The sequence below is a fragment of the Salmo salar genome, chromosome ssa01, assembly GCF_905237065.1.
Source record: "Salmo salar chromosome ssa01, Ssal_v3.1, whole genome shotgun sequence".
Lineage (NCBI taxonomy): Eukaryota > Metazoa > Chordata > Actinopteri > Salmoniformes > Salmonidae > Salmo > Salmo salar.
Window position 1 is genome coordinate 18,983,079 of NC_059442.1, and position 22,444 is coordinate 19,005,522.

Genomic DNA, 22,444 nt, shown 5'->3' on the forward strand with positions numbered 1-22,444 from the left:
CCTTGTTTCCTGTGTGTATGCATGTTTATACGTGTGTGTGTGTGTGTGTTTTCCCATGTGTTTAGGCGTGTACGGGGGGAGGCTGTTCCTTCAGCCCCCCTAGCGAGGCTCACACAGAGGAGAGCACCCCTGAAAACATCCCTGCCCCCTACGTCACCCCTCTCTCCCCCCATGCCCTCAACATTACCTGGACACCCCCAGACACACCCAACGGTAAAGAGGTGGAGAAGGGTTATGATGAGGTGAAATGGGGGAGAGGGGGGTGAGGTGGGAATGAGGAACAATTGATAATTGGTTAGCGTGACAGAGGAAAAATTCTTAATTGTTTACTATTGGCTATATAAATTCATATTATATGTACTAGATATATAGTGCCTTCGGAAAGTTTTCAGACCCCTTGACTTTTCCACATTTTGTTAGGTTACAACCTTATTCTAAAATTGATTCAAAAATAAATAAAAAAACTAATCAATCTACACACAATACCCCATAATGACAAAGAAAAAAACGTTTTTTACGAATGTTTGCTAATTTATAAAAAAAAAACTAACTGAAATATCACATTTACATAAGTATTCAGACCCTTTACTCAGTGCTTTGTTGAAGTACCTTTTGGCAGTGAGTACAGCCTCGAGTCCTCTTGGGTTTGACGCTACAAGCTTGGCGCACCTGTATTTGGGGAGTTTCTCCCATTCTTCTCTGCAGATCCTCTCAAGCTCTGTCAGGTTGGACGGAAGCGTTGCTGCACAGCTATTTTCAGGTCTCTCCAGAGATGTTTGATCAGGTTCAAGTCCGGGCTCTGGCTTGCCCACTCAAGGACATTCAGAGACTTGTCCCGAAGCCACTCCTGCGTTGTCTTGGCTGTGTGCTTAGGGTCGTTGTCATGTTGGAAGGTGAACCCTCGCCCCAGCCTGAAGTCACGCTCTGGAGCAGGTTTTCATCAAGGATCTCTGTACTTTGCTCCGTTCATCTTTCCCTTGATCCTGACTAGTCTCCCAGTCCCTGCCACTGAAAAACATCCCCACAGCATGATGCTGCCACCACCATGTTTCACCGTAGGGATGGTGTCAGGTTTCCTCCAGACGTGACGCTTGGCATTCAAGCCAAAGAGTTCAATCTTGCTTTCACCAGACCAGAGAATCTTGTACCCAAACTAGTTGGTCAATTAAAGGATCATAGGTGGAGGGGAAGTTGGACAGGGATGACATACTGAGGTACACACGCTTTGTATTTCTACGCACTCCTCCAGCTCGACACACTGACAGGGACATTTTGACAGTGCAAAAATGGGAGATGTTTACCAAAATTGAGGGAGGCTAGTCACAGCACTCAACATCTGTTCTGGAATGCTGCACACGTCACAGACACTTTTAGATAAGTGATTGTAAAAGTATTGTGAATATGGAGGGAGAGAGAGAGAGAAAGGGAGAGAGACAGAGTGAGGGACAAAGAGAAAGAGAGAGAGAGTGATAGAGGGAGAAAGAGAGAGAGGGAAGAGTGATAGAGGGAGAGAGAGATATATAGAGAGAGAGCAAGAGAGAGGGGGGAGAGAGAACGATAGATCGAGAGAAAGAGAGAGAGAGTTGGTAAGAGCTTGCTGCTTCTTTAAGTGGATGGCAAGTGCTCTCTTTTGACTGAAGCTGTGAACTGCAGGCTGGGAACACATAGGAGAGAGCTGCCTACCTCATTCACGCACTCAAATATTAAGCACGTACACACATGCATAAAAAGCACGTACACAATCAGACATTATTTATTTCGTAAAGTTCACCTTTTTTTGATTTGATGTATTATAACAGGTGTAACATAGCTCAGGTACGAACGCTGACGATCAGTTATTTAGTAGACACTCTTATCAGAACAATGTATGGTATACAACAAAACATCACACGTAAGCTTGCTCTGAGTTAGATAGGAAATCTAGTTGTTGGTAGGAGGAATGCCATTTGTAGCAACACGTGTCCACAACGATGTCTGTATTTCTTGACAACAGTAGAAAGATCATAAACTATGTGCAGTCACGTTATGGCTTGGTACATGTTCTTAGGAGAAAATACACAGCTTAAAATGAAACTCGCTCTTAATTTGTTCTTGACAAAATTGTATGGTAATCAATACTCTTACTTTAACAGCAAAAAGATATTTCCAAAATAAATATGTTCGCTTTCGTGCTGAAAATGTTGATGTCTAACAAATGTATACATTGTTTTATTCAAACACTTTAATTGTATTTGTCTGCCAAATAAATACATTTTTATCAAAGATCACACTACTTTTTGTAACCTTCCCATCAGAGTTGAGCTCCATTCAGAATGTTTGAATCGACTCCCATTCAACTCATGAGTTGAAAATAGAACATGAGTGTACACTTCCAGATACCAACAATATATCACTTTTCTCTGGAAACAATGTTCATATCCTCTTTTAACCTTAGTGCTTAGAATAGACCATTATATTTTATCGACAAAAAATGCAGTTATATTAGACCCTACCTAATATATTGTGTTTTGTATTCTAATGGCACAATCCGTGATTGGTACAAAGATTTTGCGGTAATTCTGCTCATAGATTATGCATGTATGAACTACACATTGACACATTCAGTCCAAAGTGGGAGGTTTTAAAAATACTTAGTAGTAGCCAAAGTTGCGGAGCATGTCTTTAATGCTCAGTAAAACCTCACAGTTTTGTTATCTCAATAAAAGCCTTTAGAATACACAGTTTCACATGTTCAGTGTGTTTATAGTGTGTACGATGTGTAAAGTGTGTGTGTGGTGTGTAAGATGTGTGTATAATATAGTGTGTATATTATAGTGTGTATAATATAGTGTGTATAATATAGTGTGTATAACATAGTGTGTATAATATAGTGTGTATAATATAGTGTGTATAACATAGTGTGTATAATATAGTGTGTATAACATAGTGTGTATAACATAGTGTGTATAATATAGTGTGTATAATGCATAGTGTGTATAATATAGTGGGTTTAATATAGTGTGTATAATATAGTTTGTATAATATAGTGTGTATATTTTAGTTTGTGATGTGTAAGATGTGTGTATAATGCATAGTGTGTATAATATAGTGTGTATAATATAGTGTGTATAATACATAGTGTGTATAATATAGTGTGTATAACATAGTGTGTATAACATAGTGTGTATAATAGAGTGTGTATAATATAATGTGTATAATTAGTGTGTATATTATAGTGTGTATAATATAGTGTGAAAAATATAGTGTGTATAATATAGTGTCTGTATTATAGTGTGTATAATATAGTGTGTATAATATAGTGTGTATAATGCATAGTGTGTATAATATAGTGTGTATAACATACTGTGTATAACATAGTGTGTATAATATAGTGTGTATAATATAGTGTGTATAATATAGTGTGTATATTATAGCGTGTATAATATAGTGTGTATAATATAGTGTGTATATTATAGTGTGTATAATATAGTGTGTATAATATAGTGTGTATAATATAGTGTGTATAACATAGTGTGTATAATATAGTGTGTATAATATAGTGTGTATAATATAGTGTATATAATATAGTTTGTATAATATAGTGTGTATATTATAGTGTGTATAATATAGTGTGTATAACATAGTGTGTATAACATACTGTGTACAATATAGTTTGTATAATATAGTGTGTATATTATAGTGTGTATAACATAGTGTGTATAATATAGTTTGTATAATATAGTGTGTATAATATAGTGTGTATAACATAGTGTGTATAACATAGTGTGTATAATATAGTTTGTATAATATAGTGTGTATAATATAGTGTGTATATTATAGTGTGTATAATATAGTGTGTATATTATAGTGTGTATAACATAGTGTGTATAATATAGTTTGTATAATATAGTGTGTATAATATAGTGTGTATAACATAGTGTGTATAACATAGTGTGTATAATATAGTTTGTATAATATAGTGTGTATAATATAGTGTGTATAATATAGTGTGTATAATATAGTGTGTATATTATAGTGTGTATAATATAGTGTGTATAATATAGTGTGTATAATATAGTGTGTATAATATAGTGTGTATAATATAGTGTGTATATTATAGTGTGTATAACATAGTGTGTATAATATAGTGTGTATATTACAGTGTGTATATTATAGTGTGTATAACATAGTGTGTATAATATGGTTTGTATAATATAGTGTGTATATTATAGTGTGAGAGCATTTGGCTCTGTAAACCCTCCACGCCTATTAGACGTGATAAATGACAGCCTTGCTAATCTGACAGCCATTTAATATGAAAAAAAACTTTCAACACAATTACCCGATTATCTTGCACTTAAAACTCCTTCAAAAGGCTTTAATTCTTCTCAAAGAATGCGTTGTACTATTCGTCTGGCTGCTCATAATGTGGAGTCAATATGGAGTCCATACGATAGGCTTGGTTCCACACCACTAGAAGTCTGGAGGAGTTTTTCCCAATTTTCCTGGGGATTTGTTGGCTAATCCTACTGGGGATTAAAGTGTGGGAAACATGGAGACAAGCAGGAGAATGAGCCTGTTATGTATTAGGCTCCACATCAACCTGGGCTTATTACAACACTCTCACAGCTCTGCAGCCCAAATGACACCCTATTCCCTATTTAGTGCACTACGGAGCTATGGAGCCCTATGGGGCTCTGGTCAAAAGTAGTGCACTAATTAGGCAATAGGATGGCATTTTGGATGCACGACAGCTGAATATGGGACATTTTAAGTGTGGAGATGTATTACTGTCAATTTCTTTACACAGACGTGAAATGGTTTTCTCTGGGCAGACGCATAATTAAAACAGAATAAGTTCTTACCACAAACATGGTCTGTTGAGCCCTGTATGGAGGAAAAAGAGACATGCTGTTTCCTTATGTGGCTGTAATAACATTAGGATAATTCCTTGTGATTGGTTTACTGACAGGGTGTGTGTGTGTGTCTGCATGTGTGTGTGTGTGTGTTCCTCTCCTCTAGGAGTGATCAGCAGCTATGGAGTGTGGATGAACGGTGTGCTGGTCCAGAACTCTACCTCCCTATGGTTCTCTGTTGACCACCTGTCTCCCTGGAGTCTACACAGCTTTAGAGTACAGGCCTGCACCGCACAGGGCTGTGCCCTGGGACCACTGGTGAGTCACATACACACACACACACACACACACACACACACACACACACACACACACACACACACACACACACACACACACACACACACACACACACACACACATACAAACACACACATACACACATGAATATACACACACACATTCACTGTCACGCACACACACTTACACGTGGTGTCTATGCGCTAAGCCTTTAGTTGTGTACGGCACATTTGCATTATGATAATGCTGCTGTCGTGTGTGTGCGTGCGGCTATGTTTGCCTGAGTGTGTGTGTGAGGCGTTGTGAATGTGTGTGTGTGTGTGTGTCATCTGGCAGGCATTATAAAGGTGATTGATTCTAGGGTTCAATAAATGGCCGTCTGGTGACGATGACATTTGGGAGAAATGCCACTCAGGGAGTCAGGGCCTGGGATGGGCTGGGCCAATATGGCTAAACGCAGCACTGCCAACACTGCACTGCACGGGCTGAGGAGGGACAGAGGGGAGGGGGCTAGAGGAGAAAGGAAGATAGCAGGGGCAGTGGAGGTAGAGGGGCAGTGGAGGTAGAGGGGCAGGGGAGGTAGAGGGGGTGGTAGAGGGGCAGTGGAGGTAGAGGGGCAGTGGAGGTACAGGGGCAGTGGAGGTAGAGGGGCAGTGGAGGTAGAGGGGCAGGGGAGATAGAGGGGCAGGGGAGGTAGAGGGGCAGGGGAGATAGAGGGGCAGGGGAGGTAGAGGGGCAGGGGAGGTAGAGGGGCAGGGCAGATAGAGGGGGTGGTAGAGAGGCAGTGGGCCGGGGAGGTAGAGGGGCCGGCGAGGTAGAGGGGCAGGGGAGATAGAGGGGCAGGGGAGGTAGAGGGGCAGGGGAGGTAGAGGGGCAGGGATTTTTGAACTGTCTGTAAAAGCACTTTTTACATGCGGTTAGTTTGATGAATTGATGATGATGATGATGATAATAATAATGTGTCTCTCCTTGCGTGTGTGTGTGTGTGTGTGTGTGTGTGTGTGTGTGTGTGTGTGTGTGTGTGTGTGTGTGTGTGTGTGTGTGTGTGTGTGTGTGTGTGTGTGTGTGTGTGTGTGTGTGTGTGTGTGTGTGTGTGTGTGTGTGTTTGTCCAGGTGGAGAGGCGTACGTTGGAGATGGCCCCAGTAGGTCCCGTGGTGCTGGAGGTTGATAGTGAAGGACCGACCTCTCTCAGGGCCAAGTGGAGCCAGCCAGCCAAACCTAGTGGGAACATCACCTATACACTACTGTACACACACACAGGTAACACACACACATGAACGTACACACACAAGCAAGCATGCACACAGACACATACACACACCACACACACCCACACATGTACTGTACACAGATAGAGGTTACTCACACACAGTACTCTACACAAAACTAGGTAACACACACACTTTGCACACTAAGTAAATATTTGCTTTAAAGTGATTTCTGTAATGAATTGGTATAAAGATATAATGCCCACTCAACAACAGCCTACTAAGCATGACAGCAATAAAGATTGCATCTCAAAAAGCGACTTAATAACGACAATGAAATTAAGACAGAATGGGCTATTTGGCCTGTTTGTAATTTGCGTGGTGTGTATTGTCAGCGGTATTCGGGGTGTAAAATGTGCTTATTTGATGAAAGTTGTAGACAGGGGTTAAGTGCCACTTCACTTGGTCAGCTTCTGGCCCGGACTCACAGAGTAATCATCATAGACACACACGCGCGCAAGCACACACACACACACACCCTCTCTCACACACACCCTCTCTCACACACACACTCAATAAAGCAGATATACACTCCACTATGTATTTATTTGGACAGTGAAGCTAAAACGTTTAATTTGTCTCTATACTCCAGCATTTTGGATTTGAGATCAAATGTTTCATATGAGGCGACAGTACAGAATGTCACCTTTTAATTGAGGGTATTTCTATACATATGATCAGTGTTTCTCTGTAACTTTCTCACTCATTCACGATTCATGTATGATATCCGTAATCATAGTAGCATCCACATTAATGTAGACGTGTTCTGAAACATATTCTATTCTTATTTACAATAAAATTGAAATGACACAATACAATATTTACCATTCATTTCTAATGCATCCAACAAGTTTGTAGAGTCACAAGCTTGATGTAGTCATTGCATGCTAGAAATATGGGATCAAATACTAAACTTTTAACTACTTTAATACACTATAAGTGAATTTGTCCGAATACTTACAGTGCCTTGCAAAAGTATTCAGACCCCTTGGATTTCTTCACATTTTAATGTGTTACAAAGTCAGATAAAAATGTATTTAATTGTAATTTTTCGTCAACAATCTACAAAAATACGTGTTAGAGAAACCTTTGACATCGGTTACAGCTGTGAGTCTTCTTTGGTTAGTCTATAAGAGCTTTGCTCTCCTGGAAATGTACAATATTTGCCCGATATTCTTTTCAAAATTTGTAGGGTATCATGGCTAGACAGTTTCACGTCTTGCCATAGTTTTTCCCGCAGATTTAAGTCAAAACTGTAACTTGGCCACTCAGGAACATTCACTGTCTTCTTGGTAAGCAACTCCAGTGTAGATTTGGCCTTGTGTTGTCGGTTATTGTCCTGCTGAAAGGTGAATTCATCTCCCAGTATCTGGTGTAAAGCAGATTGAACCAGGCTTTCCTCTAGGATTTTACCTGTGCTTAGCTCCATCCCGTTTTTCTTATCCTGAAAAACTCCCCAGTGTTTGCCCATGTCAAGCATACCCATAACATGATGCAGCCACCACCATGCTTGATAATAAGGAGGCAGTTACTCAGTGTTGTGCTGTGTTGGATTGGCCCCAAACATAGGAATTTTCATTTAGTTCAAAAAGTGTATTCCTTTGCTGTGTTTTTTTTGCAGTATTACTTTAGTGCCTTGTTGCATACAAGACGCACGTTTTCGATTATATTTGTATTTTTCTATTCACTGTCATTATTGTGGAGTCACTACAATGTTGTTAATCCATCCTCAGTTTTCTCCCATCACAGCCATTGAACTCAGTAGCTTGTTATAAAGTCACCATTGGCCTCATGGTAACACTCCTGAGCAGTTTAATTCCTGTCCTGCAGCTCAGTTCAGAAGGACGACTGTATCTTTGATGTGTAGTTTAATACATCATCCACAGAATAATTATTAACTTGACCATGCTTAAAGAGATAATCACTGTCTGATTTGTTATTGTTACCCATTTACCAATCACTGGTCTTTGAATCTGTGCTTGAAATTCAATACTTGACTGAGGGAAAGGGGATATGTAGCCAGTTGCACAACTGAATTCATTCAACCAAAATGTGTCTTCCGCACTTAACCCAAGCCTCTGAATGAGAGGTGCAGGGGGCTGCCTTACATGACGGCCACGGTTATCAGCGCCCACCGTGCAGTTGTTGTGGGGGTTAACTGCCTTGCTCAAGATTAGAACAGCAGATTTTTACACCTTGCCGGCTCGGGGATTCAAACAAGCAACTTTTTGGTTACTGTCCCAAAGGTCTAACTGCAATGCTGCCTACCTCTCAGACCGACCTTACAGCTGTTGTATGTATGGGATACAGAGGAAGGGTTAGTCATTCAAAAATCATGTCAACCCTATTATTTCACACAGTCCATGTAACTTGTTATGAGATTTGTTAAGCCAAATTTTACACCTGAATTCATGTAGGATTGCCTAAACAAAGGGAAAAGTACAATATTTTAGTTATGATGATTATTTTTTTTCTTTAAAAAAATATATTTTTTTCTTCCACTTTGACATTACAGAGTATTTTGTTCAATTGTTGACAACAAATTACATTTCAATCCATAAAGATCTTTCATTTCTAAATGGTAAAACAGCTATGTATGAAGCACCCTCAAATAAAAGGTGACATTCTGTACTGTCGCCTCATATGAAACATTTGATCTCAAATCCAAAATACTTGAGTATAGAGCCAAATTAAAAGTTGTACCTTCACTGTCCAAATAAATACGGAGGGGAGTGTATACCATTTTAGGGGATAGAGCCAGAGCGGGGAGTGGAGAGTGAGACAGAGAGGGGAGAAGGCACACGAGGAGAGCTAGAGGAGGACAGTAGATAGTCGGTGGTAGTAATCAGTGTGTAGAGATGGTAGTGACCTCTCTCTCAGCGAGCAGAGAGACCTGTGTGTTGCAGCACTGCTTTGATGTCTCCTTCACACAGGAACACACAGATTAGGAGGAGTGGAGAGAGGGATGAGAGCCAGGGAGGAAAGAGAGAGATGGAATATTGCTTTGTCTACCCCTTTGATACACACTGCCTTTATCTGCGTGTCGAGGTCTGTGTGCGTGTGCGTGCGTGTATGTGTGCGCGCCTAGTGATGGAGAAGATTGGGTAGATGTGCATGTCTTAATATTCAGGACCTTTCATTTCCTGTCAGCATGCCACAGTAACCCTCTCAGTGTATCCATCATAGGCCTCCTCTCCCTTCCCATCCTCTCCTCCTCTATGTCCAGACTAAGGGCCGAGTGGCTATGTAATGATCTTTTACATGTTAGTATGGTCGTAAAACTGGCCCTTATGTCACAGCCAGCCAGGAGGGACCTATTACATATGACAGGCCCGATCAACACACACACACACACACACACACACACACACACACACACACACACACACACACACACACACACACACACACACACACACACAGTGTGAAGGCGAGAGAGAGAGCTATTCTCCCTGACAAGGCTGATCAAGGGGCCCAGACCAAGCCAAGCATTATTAAATATTGACTCATGTTGTGATTTATGTAGAGCTGTAGGAAGAAAGCTCTTTTTAACCGCTCTCTATTCCTCACTGCTGAAAATCAGCCATCACTCTCTCTCTCTGTCGGGAAATATAGAACATGAACACGGCAGCCTTTTACTCATGAAAGAGGGAGTGAGAGGGGGAGAGAGAGCGAGAGGGATATAGATAAGTCGATGGAGAGAGAAGGAGAAAGAGAGAGGAGAGAGAGAAAGAGAGTACTTGCACTTAAAAAAATCTGAGACGGATGCTTTCATGTTAGCGTTTCATTTTACAAACTGCCAACAGCAGACTAGGTAAATTGGAAGCAATTGTAAGAATTAGAAAGCAGACCAGGTCCGGGGAGTTGGGGAGAGAGAGGGCTGTCTGGGGAAACCAACTCACATTAATTTATTAAGCTTGTTTATTTTTGCTTAAGCTGTGAAATGTTATCATTTTTTTATTTTTTTTGCCTTCCTGTGTTTTCAGAGCTAATAGGATGAGGAGTTGTGCCAAGTTAGCAGTATGGTATCACAGTAGTCTCACTCTTTCTCCCTCTCTCCTTCTCCTTCTGTCTCTCTCTCCTCTTTCTTTATCTCTCTCTACATCATTATTTTATCTCTCTATTTCCCTGACTCTCTAACCGCCCATCTTTCTATCTGTTTCTCTCTCTCTGTCTCTTTCTCTACGTCTCTCTCTTTATGTCTCTCTCTCTCTCTGTGTCTCTCTCTCTCTGTCTCTCTCTCAATGTCTCTCTCTACGTCTCTCCCTCTACATCTCTCTTTCTATGTCTCTCTCTCTCTGTCTCTTTCTCTATGTCTCTCTCTATGTCTCTCCCTCTACGTCTCTCTCTGTGTCTCTCTCTCTCAATGTCTCTCTCTACGTCTCTCTCTGTCTCTCTCTCTTTGTCTCTCTCTACGTCTCTCTACGTCTCTCTCTCTGTGTCTCTCTCTCTGTCTCTCTCTCAATGTCTCTCTCTACGTCTCTCCCTCTACATCTCTCTTTCTATGTCTCTCTCTACGTCTCTCACTCTATGTCTCTCTCTCTCTATGTCTCTCTCTGTGTCTCTCTCTCTCAATGTCTCTCTCTACGCCTCTCTCTGTCTCTCTCTCTTTGTCTCTCTCTCTACGTCTCTCTACGTCTCTCTCTCTCTGTCTCTTTCTCTATGTCTCTCTCTATGTCTCTCCCTCTACATCTCTCTCTCTACATCTCTCTCTCTATGTCTCTCTCTATGTCTCTCCCTCTACGTCTCTCTCTCTATGTCTCTCTCTATGTCTCTCTCTATGTCTCTCCCTCTACGTCTCTCTCTGTGTCTCTCTCTCTCAATGTCTCTCTCTACGTCTCTGTCTCTCTCTCTTTGTCTCTCTCTCTACGTCTCTCTACATCTCTCTCTCTGTGTCTCTCTCTCTGTCTCTTTCTCTACGTCTCTCACTCTCTGTCTCTCTCTCTACATCTCTCCCTCTACCTCTCTCTCTCTATGTCTCTCTCTCTCAATGTCTCTCTCTACATCTCTCTCTCTGTCTCTCTCTCTCTGTCTCTCTCTCTCTGTCTCTCTCTCTGTCTCTCTCTCTCTTTCTCTACGTCTCTCTATGTCTCTCTCTCTATGTCTCTTTCTCTACGTCTCTCTATGTCTCTCTCTCTATGTCTCTCTTTCTCAATGTCTCTCTCTACGTCTCTCCCTCTACGTCTCTCTCTCTGTCTCTCTCTCTACGTCTCTCTCTCTGTCTCTCTCTCTCAATGTCTCTCTCTACGTCTCTCTCTCTGTCTCTCTCTCAATGTCTCTCTCTACGTCTCTCTCTCTCTCTGCTCTGTCTCTGTCTCTCTCTCTCTGTCTCTTTCTCTACGTCTCTCTCTCTCTACGTCTCTCTCTCTACTTCTCTCTCTCTCTATGTCTCTCTCTCTCTTTCTCTACGTCTCTCTATGTCTCTCTCTCTCTATGTCTCTCTCTCTATGTCTCTCTCTCTACGTCTCTCTCTCTATGTCTCTCTCTCTATGTCTCTCTCTCTACGTCTCTCTCTCTATGTCAATTCAATTCAATTTCAATTCAATTCGCTTTATTGGCATGACGTAACAATGTACATATTGCCAAAGCTTATTTTGGATATTTACAACATAAAAATAAATAAAAATGTAGAATCAAAATTGTCAACGGGACAACAGTAACAACAATAACCAAGGGTCAAAATAACCATACATTCAACAATAACAATAGCCATACAGTAGAGTACATGTGCAGGTTTATTGGTCTGTCAGACACTGTCCCTCAACTTATGGCAGGCAGCAATGTAGTGCGCTGCCAACACACAGCTCTCTGCGTCCTCCCCCAACAGGACGGGTAGCCTATCCTCATCAGAGAGGTCTTTGAAACCTTGAATAAGGGTTTCAAATTTGGGGAAATTACACTCTCTAATTGTTTTATATTTTTTACATTTTGTCAGGAAATGCAGCTCCGTCTCAGGTTCTGCTGTTGTGCAGTGGTTGCACAGCCTTTCCTCTACAGGGAGCCAGGTTTTCCTGTGTCTACCCTTCTAAATGGCAAGGCTGTGCTCACTGAGCCTGTACTTTGTCAAGGTTTTTCTAAGGTTTTGATCAGTAACCATGATCAAATATTTAGCCATGGTGTACTGTCGATTTAGGGATAGCACTGCATTTTGCTTTGTGTTTGCGCTTGTGTTTCCCAATAAGCAATGTAGTTTTGTTTTGACTGTGTTGTAATTTGGTTTATTCTGATTGATTGGATGTTCTGGTCCTGAGGCTTCCGTGTGTTAGTAGAACAGGTTTGTGAACTCAGCCCCAGGACCAGCTGGATGAGGGGACTCTTTTCTTTGCTCAGCTCTCAATATTGCAGGGCTTGGTAATGATATGAGAGGGGGTCACTGTATTTTAGATGTTTTCAAAACTTAATTGCTCTTTTTTGAGTTTTTATTATTAGTGGACATTGGCCTAATTCTGCCCTGCATGTATTGTTTGTAGTTTTCCTCTGGACACGTAGGAGAATCTTACAGAACTCTGCATGTAGGGTTTCAATGGGGTGTTTGTCCCATTTGATGAAATCTTGTTTTGCAAGTGGACCCCACACCTCGCTGCCATAAAGTGCAATTGGTTCAATGACATATTCAATTCGTTTTAGCCAAATTTTAATAGGTATTTCAATTTGAATTTGCTTTTTAATGGTGTAGAATGCCCTGCGTGCTTTCTCTCTCAGTTCATTCACTGCCTCATTAAGGTGTCCAGTTGAGCTTATTTTTAAACCTAAGTAATTGTAGTGTGTACAGTACTCTATATATTTTTTACCAATTGAGAACTTTGGTCTTATTCCCTGAGATCTGGATCTTCTCTGGAAAATCATTATTTTAGTATTTTTGGGGTTTACTGCCAGGGCCCAGGTCTGGCAGTACTGCTCTAGCAGGTCCAGGCTCTGCTGTAGGCCATGTGCTGTGGGTGACAGCAGGCATAGGTCATCTGCGAAGAGTAGGCATTTAACTTCTGAATTGTGGAGACTAACACCAGGGGCTGAGGATTTTTCTAGAATAGTGGCCAATTCGTTAATGTAAATATTGAAGAATGCAGGGCTCAGATTGCAACCCTGACGAAGGCCCCGCCCCTGGTTAAAGAATTCTGTTCTTTTCTTACCAATTTTAATGCTGCACGTATTGCCAGTATACATTGATTTAATTATGTCAATTATGTCTCTCTCTCTCTCAATGTCTCTCTCTACGTCTCTCTCTCTGTCTCTCTCTCTGTCTCTCTCTCTCTGTCTCTACGTCTCGCTCTACGTCTCTCTCTCTACGTCTCTCTCTGTGTCTCTCTCTACGTCTCTCACTCTATGTCTCTCTATACGTCTCTCTCTGTCTCTCTCTCTACGTCTCGCTCTCTATGTCTCTCTCTATACGTCTCTCTCTGTCTCTCTCTCTACGTCTCTCTCTCTACGTCTCGCTCTCTATGTCTCTCTATGTCTCTCTATGTCTCTCTCGCTACGTCTCTCTCTCTACGTCTCTCTCTCTATGTCTCTCTCTCTACGTCTCGCTCTCTGTCTCTCTCTCTACGTCTCGCTCTCTATGTCTCTCTCTATGTCTCTCTCAATGTCTCTCTCTCCTCTTTCTTTATCTCTCTACATCATTATTTTATCTCTCTAACCGCCTATCTTTCTATCTGTTTCCCTCTCTCTGTGTATCTCTCTATGCGTCTCTGTCTCTCTCTATACTCTCTCTATGTCTCTCTCTCTCTATGTCTCTCTCTCTATGTCTCCCTCTCTCTATGACTCTCTCTACACGTCTCTCTCTATACGTCTCTCTGTCTCTCTCTCTACGTTTCTCTCTCTGTCTCTCTCTCTATGTCTCTCTCTCAATGTCTCTCTCTCTCTCTACGTCTCTCTCAATGTCTCTCTCTCTCTACGTCTCTCCCTCTATGTCTCTCTCTCTCAATGTCTCTCTCTCTCTATGTCTCTCTCTATGTCTCTCTCTCTGTCTCTCGCTACGTCTCTATCTCTCTCCCTACGTCTCTCTGTCTCTCTCTCTCTACGTCTCTCTCTCCACATCTCTCTCTCTATGTCTCTCTCTCTATGTCTCTCTCTATGTCTCTTTCTCTACGTCTCTGTCTCTCTCTCTACGTCTCTCTCTCCTCATCTCTCTCTATGTCTCTCTCTCTACGTCTCTCTCTCTATGTCTCTCTCTACGTCTCTGTCTCTCTTTCTTTTTCTCTCTCCGCGTCTCTCTCTCTATGTCTATCTCTCTGTCTCTTTCTCTGTCTCTCTCTCTCTACGTCTTTCTATGTCTCTGTCACGGCGTCTCTCCTCTCTGTCTCTCTCTATGTCTCTCTCTCTACGTCTCTATGTCTCTCTCTCTACGTTACTGCGTCTCTTTCTATGTCTCTCTCTATGTCTCTCTACGTCTCTGTCTCTTTCTTTACGTCTCTCTCTCTCTGTTTCTCTCTCTACATCTCTCTCTCCACGTCTCTCTCTCTGTCTCTTTCTCACTATGTCTATCTCTCTGTCTCTTTCTCTGTCTCTCTCTCTATGTCTCTCTATGTCTCTCTCACTATGTCTCTCTCTCTGTCTCTCTCTCTATGTCTCTCTCTTGCTACATCTCTCTTTCTACGTCTCTCTCTACGTCTCTCTCTCTCCACGTCTCTTATGTCTCTCTCTATGTCTCTCTCTCTCCACGTCTCTCTCTCTATGTCTCTCTCTATGTCTCTTTCTCTCTTTCTCTCTGTCTCTCTCTCTGCGTCTTTCTCTTTCCACGTCTCTCTCTCTCTCTCCACGTCTCTCTTTCTGTCTCTCTCTATGTCTATCTCTCTGTCTCTTTCTCTGTCGCTCTCTCTATGTCTCTCTCACTACATCTCTCTCTGTCTCTCTCTCTATGTCTCTCTCTATGTCTCTTTCTCTGTCTCTCTCTCTATGTCTCTCTCTCGCTACATCGCTCTTTCTACGTCTCTCTCTTTACGTCTCTCTCTCTACATCTCTCTATGTCTCTCTCTATGTCTCTCTCTCTCCCTCTCTATGTCTCTCTCTATGTCTCTCTCTCTCTATGTCTTTCTCTATGTCTCTCTCTCTCCACGTCTCTCTCTCTATGTCTCTCTCTCTGCGTCTTTCTCTCTCCACGTCTCTCTCTCTGTCTCTCTCTATGTCTCTCTCTCTCCACATCTCTTTCTCTTTGTCTCTCTCTACGTCTTTCTCTCACTACGTCTTTCTCTCTCCACGTTTCTCTCTCTGTCTCTGTCTCTATGTCTCTCTCTCTCCATGTCTCTCTATGTTTCTCTCTACATCTATTTCTCTCTGTCTCTCTCTCTATGTCTTTCTCACTATGTCTCTCTCTCTCTCTCTCCACATCTCTCTCTCTACATCTTTCTCTCTCTATGTCTCTCTCTATGTCTCTCTCTCTCTCCACATCTCTCTCTCTATGTCTCTCTCTCTATGTCTCTCTCTCTATGCCTCTCTCTCTCTCTCTCCACGTCTCTCTCTCTCCACATCTCTCTCTCCATGTCTCTCTATATGTCTCTCTCTCTACGTCTTTCTCTCCCTTCGTCTCTCTCTACATCTTTCTCTCTCTATATGTCTCTCTTTCTCCTCCTCGTCTCTCTCTCTCCCGTTCTTCACCCCCACTCTTCTCTCCCTTTTCCTCTCTCTCTACCTTTCCTGATTTCTCTGTCCCCTCTCCGAACCCCTTTCTCTTTCCTTCCTACTCTTTCCCCTCCCTCTTCCTCCCCTTCTCCTCCCCCTCCTCTCTCTCTCCCTCCCCCTTCCTTTCCCTATAGGTCCAGTGAGATCTAAGTGAAATGAATTCCTATTTAATGTGTGCATGGGGCCTTATATCCTCAGATGGATTGCATTACTGTAAGTGGTGGTGGTGGTGGCTAGGGACCATGATGGTCAACCCCTGACCTGTGTGTGTGTGTGTGTGTGTGTGTGTGTGTGTGTGTGTGTGTGTGTGTGTGTGTGTGTGTGTGTGTGTGTGTGTGTGTGTGTGTGTGTGTGTGTGTGTGTGTGTGTGTGCGTGCGTGTGTGCATGTGTGTGTGCGCGCGTGTGTGTGCGCGTGTGTGTGCGCGTGTGTGCGTGTGTGCGTGTGTGCGTGGTGGGGGCCAAAGTGTGGTGGATTATTGATTGATCTGTAACATTTTCATTAGCAGGTGTCTAATGGGGGATCATATATAAACCATATGTGTCTGATATACAGCATGTCTCTCTGTGTGTGCTTGTATTCATCTCTCAAACCGCTGTTATCTTTTAGATAGATCAGCGACCAAAGGTTAAAGCCCTTATGGCATGTTAATGCTAATGCACCATACTTATTTCCCTATAGAACTGTAAAGTAAATATCTTTCTGTCTCTCCTCCTCATGTGACAAAGTCTATTTCAAACAACATGAATTCAAACATAGGATACTGATGATTCAGGTTCTCTCTCTCTCCCTCTTTCTCTCTCTCTCCCCCCTCTCTCTCTATTTCTCTCCCCCCTCTCTCTTCCTCTCTCTCTCCCTCTTTCTCTCTCTCCCCTCTCTCTCTCTATTTCTCTCCCCCCTCTCTCGCTCTCTCTCTCTCTCTCTCTGTTTCTCTCTCCCCTCTCAGGTCCAGGTCATGATGATGGTGATGGTGAAGGTGATGGTGATAGTGTGTATAATAGTAGTGAAGCTGGGAGGTGGGTGTCTGTCGGAGGTCTACAGCCCTACTCTAACTACAGCCTGATGGTCCGGGCCTGCAACTCTATGGGGTGTGTGGACAGTCTACCTACTGCTGTCTTCATGCCCCCTACTGGTAAGGTACCATAGACACATACATTGGCTTCAGAAAGTATTCACACACCTTGACATTTTCCACATTTTGTGGAGTTACAGCCTGAATTTAAAATGGATTAAACGGAGATGTTGTGTCACTGATCTACACACAATACCCCATAATGTCAAAATGGAATTATGTTTTTAGAATTTCTTTTACAAATTAATTAAAAATGAAATGTCTTGAGTCTTTAAGTATTCAACCCCTTTTTTCGGGAAAGCCTGAATATGTTCAGGAGTAAAAAAATTATTAAAAAGTCACATAATAAGCTGTATGCAATAATAGTGTTTTACCTGATTTTTGAATGACTACATCATCTCTGTACCCCACACATACAATTATCTGTAAGTTCCCTCAGTCGAGCAGTGAATTTCAAACACAGATTCAACTGCAAAGTCCAAGGAGCTTTTCCAGTGCTGCACAAATAAGGGTACCTATTGGTAGATGGGTAAAAAAAAGCAGACATTGAATATCCCTTTGAGCGTGGTGAAGTTATTAATTACACTTTGGATGGTGTATCAATACACCCAGTCAAGACAACGAAACAGGTGTCCTTTCTAACTCAGTTGCCGGAGAGGAAGGAAACCGCTCAGGAATTTCACCATGGTGACTGGCCAATGGTGACTTTAAAACAGTTACAGTCAACAGCATTGTAGTTACTCCACAATACTAACCTAAATGACAGAGTAAAAAGAAGGAAGCCACTACAGAATAAAATGCTCACAGTACTAGCAGGAGCCTTTTAGCCTGTTAAATTGTGGTTGATTGTAATTATGTTGCGTTTTATGAGTCTCTCTACAAATGGAACTCGTCACTTAAATAGCCAGTGGTTAACTAGCCAATGGTTAAATAGCCAGTGGTTAAATAGCCAGTGGTTAAATAGCCAGTGGTTAACTAGCCAATGGTTAACTAGCCAGTGGTTAGCTAGCCAATGGTTAAATAGCCAGTGGTTAAATAGCCAGTGGTTAAATAGCCAGTGGTTAAATAGCTGCTGCACCATTCTTCTTACTTAACATTTCCTTTACTTACATTTATTCAGATGTGTGTGTGTGTGTGTGTGTGTGTGTGTGTGTGTGTGTGTGTGTGTGTGTGTGTGTGTGTGTGTGTGTGTGTGTGTGTGTGTGTGTGTGTGTGTGTGTATAAGGGTTAGGGGAAATAAACCATGGTGGTAGTATTCTTTACCTGTCTTTGTTTCTTCCTCTCTTCCCCTGTTTTTGTCTTGCTTTTCTCTCTGGAATAGGAATCAGGGAGGATGAGTGGGTGATCGATCAATAAACGATCTTAGACACACACACACACACACACACACACACACACACACACACACCATATAGCTGGTTGGTGTCAGTGTTAACAATGTAATGTATGTCCAGTAATGTCCTGATCTATAGACACTCAGTACATGTGATAATATCCTGATCTATAGACACTCAGTACATGTGTTAATATTCTGATCTATAGACACTCAGTACATGTGTTAATATTCTGATCTATAGACACTCAGTACATGTGTTAATATTCTGATCCATAGACACTCAGTACATGTGTTAATATTCTGATCTATAGACACTCAGTACATGTGTTAATATCCTGATCTATAGACACTCAGTACATGTGTTAATATTCTGATCTATAGACACTCAGTACATGTGTTAATATCCTGATCTATAGACACTCAGTACATGTGTTAATATTCGGATCCATAGACACTCAGTACATGTGTTAATATTCTGATCTATAGACACTCAGTACATGTGTTAATATTCTGATCTATAGACACTCAGTACATGTGTTAATATCCTGATCTATAGACACTCAGTACATGTGTTAATATTCTGATCTATAGACACTCAGTACATGTGTTAATGTGATAATATCCTGATCTATAGACACTCAGTACATGTGTTAATATTCTGATCTATAGACACTCAGTACATGTGATAATATCCTGATCTATAGACACTCAGGCCTTTCATCTGAAAAACATTGTGTCAATATTGCCAAAGCAACAATGTATACAATATACATTGTAATACAATTATAAACAATAACAAATAATAATATAAAATGGCAGTAAATTATAATACAAAATTAAATATAAAACTAATAACAATAAAATAGTAGTAAATAATAGTAAAATAGTAGAATGTAATAAATATAAAAATCTAAATATGGAAAATGAAACTATAACTAACTTATAACTAAATAACGGTCATCTTCGCCATTACATCAGTACAACAACTACCATCATCATTACTACTACTACTACCACCACCATCACTAAACTGCTATCATTACCATTACCACCCATACCACTACTATTTGGAATGAGAAACAACAATAATAATAGTAATAACAATAATAGTAATAATAAGTAAGTTACTATTTACTATGCAGATATTATTATTCAGTGTCCCTCAGGCTATGGCAGGCAAATACATATTTGGCTGCAAGAGGAGCCATTGCTCCTTCGCCCATGAGTATTTTTAGTTTTTCTTCTGGGTTTAATAAGTTCAAATTTGGAATGAATGTAGTTATTTCTGTGAATAATGAATCTCTTTGTGAGGAATATTTATCACAGTAAAGGAGAAAGTGCATCTCTGTCTCTACCTCCCCTGTCGTGCAGTGACCACATACACGCTCCTCTTTGGGTAGCCATGTCATTTTATGTCTGCCGGTTTCTATTGCCAGTCTGTGGTCACTCAGCCTGTACTTGGTAAGGATCTGTCTCTGCTTCGTATCTCTGACAGAGTAGAGATAATCAGCCAATTCATATTCTCTGTTTAGGGTCAGATAGCAATTTAGTCGGCTTTGGGATTTTGTTTCGTTTTTCCAATGTTGTAAATATGAGTCCTTTCATTGGTTCATGATTTTGTTTATTTGAATTTTTTATTTTGAAGCAGTGCTGGTGTCAGCTTGGTTGGTGACGTCCAACACCAGCTGACTGAGAGGGCTCGTTTCTGGGCTCAGCTCTTGGGTTTGAAGGGCTTTAAATTGCAGACTTGAATTTGGACTTGAATTTAGATGTAGCCAAAATTTTTATGATATTTTCTGTATTTTCATTATTACTGGAAAGCGGCCCAATTCTGCCCTACATGCATTAGTTGGTGTATTTCTCTGGACTTGTAGGATTTTCCGACAGAATTCTGCATGTAGGGCTTCAATTGGATGTTTGTCCCACATTTGGCCCCCAAACCTCACTTCCGTAAAGAGCTATTGGTAGAATTACACTGTCAAATATTTTGGTCCAAATTCTAATTGGGATGTTGATTTTGAATAATTTCATTTTTATTGCATACAATGCTCTGGGGGCTTTTTCTTTGAGTGCATTCACTGCCATATTAAAGTTTCCCGATGCAGATATGGTCAGACCAAGGTAGGTGTAATTTTTAGTGTGTTCAATGATGGTGTTGTTCAGGGTGAATTTATATTTGTGTTTCTGACATCTGGTTTTCTTTTGGAAAATCATGATTTTTGTTTTTTGGAAATTTACTGCCAGGGCCCAATTATGGCAATATTGCTCTAGAATATTAATGTTCTGTTGAAGACCTTCTTTGGTTGGTGATAGAAGTACCAAGTCATCAGCATATAGCAGGTATTTCACCTCTGTGTCAAATAGTGTGAGTCCTGGGGCTGGAGAATTGTCCAACATGTCTGCTAATTCATTGATATAAATGTTGAAAAGGTTTGGACTCAAACTGCAGCCATGTCTCACACCTCGACATTGTGAAAATAATTCTGTTCTTTGGTTTTTGATTTTTATTGCACATTTGTTTTCTGTGTACATACATTTTATTAAGTCATACACCTTACCACCAAGCTCACTTTGGAGAATTTTGTAGAATAGCCCAAATAGAATCAAATAGAATCAAATGCTTTTTTAAAGTCAATAAAGCAAGCAAAGATTTTGCCCTCTTTTTTTTGGTGGACGTGTTTATTAATTAGTGTGTGTAAGGTGTATATATGGTCAGTAGTGCGATGGTTAGGGAGAAAGCCAATTTGACATTTACTTATTACATTTTTTTCTTGAAGAAAGGTTTGAATTCTTGAATTCAAAATGCTACAGAAAACCTTTTCCAAGTTACTGTTTACGCAAATTCCCCTGTAATTATTGGGGTCTGATTTGTCTCCACTTTTGTCAATAGGGGAGATGAGCCCCTGGTTCCAGACATCAGGGAAGCAGCCAGAAGTTAAAACCATGTCGAACAATTTAAGCACAGCATTTTGCAACTCAGGTGTGCTGTTTTTCAGCATTTCATTTCTGATGTTGTCTAGACTACAAGCCTTCTTTGATTTAATAGATTTGAGCTTTTCATTTAGTTCTTGTTGGGTTATTGGGTAATCTAATGGATTTTGGTTGTTTTTAATGACTGATTCAAGGATGTTCAATTTTTCTTTAATTTCTAATTGGTTCTGTTGTAAGTCTTTTTGTGGGATGTTTTTGTATAGATTATCAAAATAAGTTTTCCAAATTCCTACATCTTGTATGGCTAATTCTTGTGGCTTTGTTGTGCTTAAATTGTTCCACATGTCCCAGAACTGATTTTGGTCAATTGCGTTTTCAATTTCATCAAGTGCCTTGTTGGTATAATTCAATTTCTTGCGTTTCAGTGTTTGTTTATACTGTTTCAGAGTTTCAAAGTATTCATATCGTAGCTCTGGGTTGTTTTGCTGCTTATGTTTTTCGTTTGACATTTGTCTTAGGTGTTTTCTAATTGTTTTACATTCATTATCAAACCATTTATCAGAAACATTTAGTTTTTTGTTTCTGATGTTGCATTTCTTTGGTTTTCTCAAATTTGCTTTCGATGCTGCTTTTTGGAATATGCAGTTGATGTTTTGAGTAGCCGAATTGACACCATCTTTATTGTTTTGGTATTGTGAGTTATTGAAAAATTGTATAGAGTTCATCATTTCATTTGAGTTCAACGTTTCAATGAATCTCTCTGCACTGTTTGGAGCCCATCTGTACGATGGGTTTATGTTGTAGAGTTTATTGGGCTGTTTTTTTTTATGAGTATTGCCTGTTAATTTCTTCAGAAACACGTTGATCTGACTGTGATCTGACAATGGTGTTTGTGGTCTGACAGTGAATGCACTAATGGAGGAGGGGTCATTGTCAGTGATGGCATAATCGACTACACTTGTCCCAAGAGCTGAGCAGTAAGTAAACCGACCTAAAGAGTCCGCTCTGATTCTGCCATTAAGCATGTACAGGCCTAAGGCTCGACAGAGATGCACTAACTCCTTCCCATTTTTGTTCAGTATTTGGT

The 22,444-nt window shown here is 40.8% G+C and overlaps 1 protein-coding gene across 3 annotated transcripts in view; it reads left to right on the plus strand.

Annotated features, from left to right (window-relative positions):
• The window catches only part of ush2a (Usher syndrome 2A (autosomal recessive, mild)), a 436,139-nt gene that overhangs the window by 244,167 nt on the left and 169,528 nt on the right, over positions 1-22,444 (plus strand). For all 3 annotated transcript variants that reach the window (XM_045714834.1, XM_045714836.1, XM_045714830.1), the window contains 4 exons: positions 66-213; positions 5,002-5,153; positions 6,249-6,396; positions 16,965-17,150. In XM_045714834.1, coding sequence (XP_045570790.1) covers positions 66-213; positions 5,002-5,153; positions 6,249-6,396; positions 16,965-17,150 — 634 coding nt within the window. The remainder of the gene's footprint in view (positions 1-65; positions 214-5,001; positions 5,154-6,248; positions 6,397-16,964; positions 17,151-22,444) is intronic.